Source organism: Salmo salar, chromosome 13, assembly GCF_965601325.2.
Source record: "Salmo salar chromosome 13, fSalSal1, whole genome shotgun sequence".
In the NCBI taxonomy this organism is placed as follows: Eukaryota; Metazoa; Chordata; class Actinopteri; order Salmoniformes; family Salmonidae; genus Salmo; species Salmo salar.
The window spans coordinates 51,529,458-51,535,018 of record NC_138303.1 but is presented as its reverse complement, the minus strand read 5'-3'; the positions used below and the strand labels follow the sequence as shown (position 1 = coordinate 51,535,018).

At 41.3% G+C, this 5,561-nt stretch overlaps 1 protein-coding gene across 1 annotated transcript; it reads left to right on the top strand.

Annotated features, from left to right (window-relative positions):
• The first annotated feature begins 2,697 nt into the window (after nt 1-2,697).
• foxl2l (forkhead box L2-like) lies at nt 2,698-4,345 on the top strand. Its single transcript, XM_014136744.3, has one exon. It carries the CDS (start codon nt 2,868-2,870, stop codon nt 3,750-3,752), a length of 885 nt encoding a protein of 294 aa, XP_013992219.2. The 5' UTR covers nt 2,698-2,867; the 3' UTR covers nt 3,753-4,345.
• Nucleotides 4,346-5,561: the final 1,216 nt, after the last annotated feature.

Sequence of the window (5,561 nt, the reverse complement as noted above, 5' to 3'; positions counted from 1 at the left end):
CTGTCCAAATGGTCATCCTGCTACAATGCCTTGAGTCAGCTAGTTTGAGCTGAAATCAAGCGTCACACAGGTGCCTTTATACAGTGAGCTATTTCACTCAGAGATCTGTCTGTTTCCCTATCAGTCACTCAGGGGAGACAGTCTGTCTCCTGAGAGCAGGTGATCATTATCACCTGTCTCCCACAGGTCCGCTGGTCATGCCTCACTGTATGTGGGTGGTGGCATAAAAATAAAATGACTAGAACGAGTAAGCCCTTCACACCACAGCAACTTGACTGTAGGTACACTCAATATGGCTGAAGGTCCACCGATCACGGAACATCGACTTGAATGGGAATGTTTGTTCTGGTCATTCTATTTCTATGGGTAGCAGTGATTACGGTCTCTACAATGTCTATGGTGTCTACGCCTGGCCATGTTGTATTACTCAGCATTTCTCGCCCGTGTCTCTCCACCACCAAGGGCATTAGCCTATTATAGAAGCATTTATTCACAAACCTCAAATTCAAACAATTACTGTCAATTAATTTCATTTCTAACCTAAGTGGGATGGTATTTTAGATCAAGGCCTATTCAAATTATAGTTATTTTTATTGCTTTGGTGCTATTTTCACAAGTATCTGGAAACTCTTAGTACAAAACTCAAAGCAAATCATCAAAAAGGCTGTTTTTTCAAAATTTTAAGCACATTTTCAATTGATATACACAATCACACAGTAATTTTTTCACCAAACCTAATCCGTGTTTCATCTATATAGAAATACCTTTCATATAAAGCAATTGCCTTTCACAATGCAACGCTCACAATACTTTCATATGATTCTCTTCTCATTTGTTTAAACCCAAATGACATGCATGATACATGATAACCATACTTAAGGACTACTCGTTATTCCTAATTGATTTCACATAGCGGTAACCACAATTGGTCACCATATAAAAGGGTGAGTGTGAACAAGGGAGAGGAAGAAACCAAAGAGCTCGTAGACAAGGGACCCGTCAGAGAGGTGGGCATGGGCCCCGTCACTACTTGTATTTGTGAGAGGTATTGACATGTTGAATGCACCGAGCTGTCTGCTTGAACTACTGGCACACAGCTCGGACACCCATGTATACCCCACAAGACATGCCACAAGAGGTCTCTTTACAGTCCCCAAGTCCAGAACAGACTATGAGATGCACACAGTACTACATAGAGCCATGACTACATGGAACTCTATTCCACATCAAGAAACTCATACCAGCAGTACAATTAGATTTAAATCAGATAAAAATACACCTTATGGAACAGCGGGGACTGTGAAGCAACACAAACATAGACACATGCATACAAACACACGATAACATACGCACTATACACACACACACGTACTCATGGATTTTGTGTTACAGATAAGTGGTAGTAGAGTAGAGGCTTGAGGGCACACACTTAATATGTTGTGAAATCTGTTATTTAAAATGTATAACTGCCTTAATTTTGCTGGGCCCCAGGAAGAGTGGCTGCAGCTAATGGGGATCCATAATAAATACAAATACAAAGAGGTGGACATCAAAGAGAGGGAGACAGATGGCAGTGAACTGTTGTGTCTAATGAAGTCCGGGCCATCATCAATGACCATGTGGTAAACAGAGGCCTTTACCATGGCAGACGCTGCCAGATTAGTTCACCCCAATGTGAAAAGGTCAGAAGTGGTTCAGGCATGGTTTCGGGCCCATCCTCCATCCGTGACCCTATACCTGCCCCCCCCCATACTCTCCTTTTTTCCCCCAGCAAAGGAGCAAATATGGTATCATGTCACCAATGGTTTTACAATGTTCTGCCATGAAATAGTCCAGAGAATACTTCTACTTACAGGTCTGGATGGAATGGAAATGTCTATGTATGAATAAATACAGAAAAATAATACAGGTAGAGGTGTGTGTGGGTGTGTGCGTGCATGCATGCATGCATGCCTGTGTGTGGGCATAAGTCAGTGTGTTTCAAAATGTGAATGTGCTATTCATGGTGAACTGTAGAACGCACTGTGTGGATAAAAGGGAATTTCCATGTTGCAACACTACAGTGTCAGGCCATTAGGCCCAATCTGTCATTCAATCCATTAACTGAAAAGATTCTTGTCATATTTCGTGTTGACATAATATTATATAGCTATGAAGTTTGTCTTAATTGTGCTTAAAACATGTATTTCTATTTTTAAATGTCTTATTTTTCGAATTAAATTGGTGACAAAACCTGAAAAGCAAAAACTAAATGTATGATGTGAAATGTTAATGGGATATTCGTATTTATGTCGTTGACCTATATAAATGACATTATAAAAGGATGAATATAATTTATACAATTAGGGTGGAAATATTTTAAATAAGGCTGTCTGGCCTGCATCATGTAGCCGATTGGTAGTCTATGTGTCTCTATATTGGGGTAAAAGTGCGGTGTTATTGTAGGTCAAATAGTTCATATAATAGCTTGCAGTAAGAGAAAAGTCAGATCACTCATCCCTGCTTACAAACATCATCGCTTGACACGTCAGTTGAACGCACTCACACAATCTATAGTTCACCTTGTTCTATGCGTTTCAAAGGGCTTAATAGTATTGTAAAACTTCACGAATATCGATAAACAGACAGACAACATGTCTGTGACCTCATTTTCAACCTAAACAAATAACTGTTGACCCTAAAGAACTCAGCAACAGTGTGGGAAAAGCGGCAATATGAAAGGGTGTCCCAGCTAGGGCAGACATCCCTATGGGAGGGTTTTAAAACAGTAGCGGAATGCGCGTCTCACCTGTGAACACTATTGTCCAAAACTTTTCCCGTGTGGTTGGCAGCTCCTAAACTGAGGAAGATTTAAACTACATGATAAGATGGACAAAGAGGACTTTCACGATGAGCAGCGATTGGACATATTGGATCTAACCGACTCGTCCTCGGGCATGGCCAAGGGCTCCGCAGAGAGCACAGCCAGCGCAGCGGAGGTTGTGGACGAGGCTGGCAAGGCCAGAGTGGGTCAAACGGAGAAGCCCCCGTACTCTTACGTCGCCCTCATTGCCATGGCCATCAAGGAGAGCCGAGAAAAGAGGTTGACCCTGAGCGGGATTTATCAGTTCATCATCTCAACATTTCCCTACTACGAGAAAAATAAGAAGGGGTGGCAGAACAGCATTCGGCACAACCTCAGTCTCAACGAGTGCTTTCTCAAAGTACCCAGGGAGGGCGGAGGTGACAGAAAAGGGAATTTCTGGATTTTGGATCCTGCATTTGACAACATGTTTGAGAAAGGGAACTACAGACGCCGAAGAAGGGTGAGGAGACCCTACAGACCTGCCACCGTGCCTTACATAGCGGGGACCACCTGCATGGACTATCCGGAGCACTTCTACCTGCAACAGAAACCTGTCTATGTACAGGCGCCTTTTGTCAGTAAACCCTGGACCCTCTCCCAGCCAAACTCACCTCAGGCCACCTCATACAGCTACCCCCAGTCGCAGCCCATCAACGGACAAGTGCACTCAGTGTCCCCAAATGGATACGCCAGCTCCCCTGTAACCTACTACCACAACCATCAGTTCCACGCCACCTACAGTGCTTACCACCGACATGCGTCCGTCCTGATGCCACATAACGGATGCCCCTGTGGTGGTATGACCCAGCCTTTGAGCCCCAGCGGTGGCTCGACTTCCCAAGCGTGCTACCCCCAGTTCCCCTTTGCCAGACAACCAGAAATGCCACTTGCGCACTCATTTGAGTAGAAATGTTGGACTCGAGCACTTGAACGCCTGTTTTTCACCTGTCATTCATAAAATAAAATAGCCAGTTAGTGTAAATATAGACAGCTTGTTGTTTTGATATGTGCTAAGATATTTTATAGCTTATCAACGAAATACGTTTTTTTGGCTAAATAAATATGTCAATCTGCTGAATTGTGTTAAGATGTTCATGCTATTCAAATATGCATTTACAGTGTCCGTTAGTTGGGAACATTGGACATTAATTGTGGACATTCGTGTATTCTGCTGTCCAGAGGGTGACACAGGCCTATGTAGATAGACCTATTCTTCCCCAAATAATTGAGTCAATTTCAAAGAAAATGTATCATGCTTCTTTGTTACAGGTAGGCTATTAGGCTTGTAGGTGTTTGTTGTAAATGTTATGTATTTTCCGTTTTCTAGTGTAGGCCTATACACTTTTATAAGCCCGGTATAAAAGTTGAATAAATGATTATTGAAGTTTTCCTCTGGATTTTCAAGTCGAGGCATTTGGATTCGTTATAAGTTAATTGAAAGTGGAATGTGTGGTATCCAGCATCTTCGTTTATTTCAATAAAATGTTATTTTTCAATCAATATTGCCTCATCTATTTTGGGTTGCACAAACACTCTTTATCTCCTGTATGTAGGCCTATGATCCGATGTTTTTCAAACATGGCTGGGATAAGTTTGATCAAGTTATTAGAATGGGGAAAGAGGCCAATGGTTTGATTAGCTAAAACATATTGTAGCCTACTGTTTAAAAGTAATATTTGAGGTGCATGTGTCCTCTTCTTGCCAAATGGCAGGCATATTATATTAATTCATGGAGATTTTTTGATTAACCTGTATGGCCTATTGACAAACCATGGTTTCAAATAATCTAATCTTTCACGTGCATTGAATGTGTGTTTAATCTATCCAAATACCAGAGGTCTGGCGATGCATTGGCCTAAATGCTACTGTTTCAATTCTTGGAACCTAAATGTTGTGTGTTTAGTCACCATCAAATAAATATATTTATTTCAGAATGTGTCATTTAACTGTTCATTGGCCGATAAGTGCTTAGATTGTATTGGTTGATAACCAATAGGAATTGATCATCTTGACTAGCGACACCCAAATCCTGATATCATGCAAGAATGGTGGAATTGCGCATACTAGACCTACCCGAGGTTATAATTCTGCCAATTGATCCGATTACTATGAAACTGTGCGCGTGTGCGTGCGTGCGCACTTTGCCCACCTGTGCCATAAAACCCGGGCCTCTTGGCAAAAGACAGGCTACAATAGCATGGAATAGAATTATACTCATTGTGAATGGAGATTAACACATTTGTGCATATAGTGCCTCCATGTGGTCAAATTTGAAACATTTATTGTGAGGATAAGGCATGTGTACTGTCTCCAGCCTCATCACAGTATTACAGTATTCTGCCTTCAAATACTCATTGGAATCAATATTCCTGTTGGTGAAGTCGTCATAGACAAGCTACAGCTAGGATTACATTTGAGCTAATATGTAGTATAGTCCAAGTAAAAAAAATGTGTCCTTCCCCCTACCGGGAACATTTTCTTCTGGAACACATAGCTTCAACATCTTTTTATGAACATAGTCCCTCTGACTAAAACAAATAATTTACTAGAAGTTCTAACAGATCAAAATCTGTGCAATGGCCATTATTTATACTGTATATATAGGCCTACCCATTTATTCTTCAACAATTTATACTTAACTCGTGAGCTCTGTCCTCCTCCTACCCTATAATAACACACAATATATGTTTTTAATAACTTAATTGTTAACAAGTAA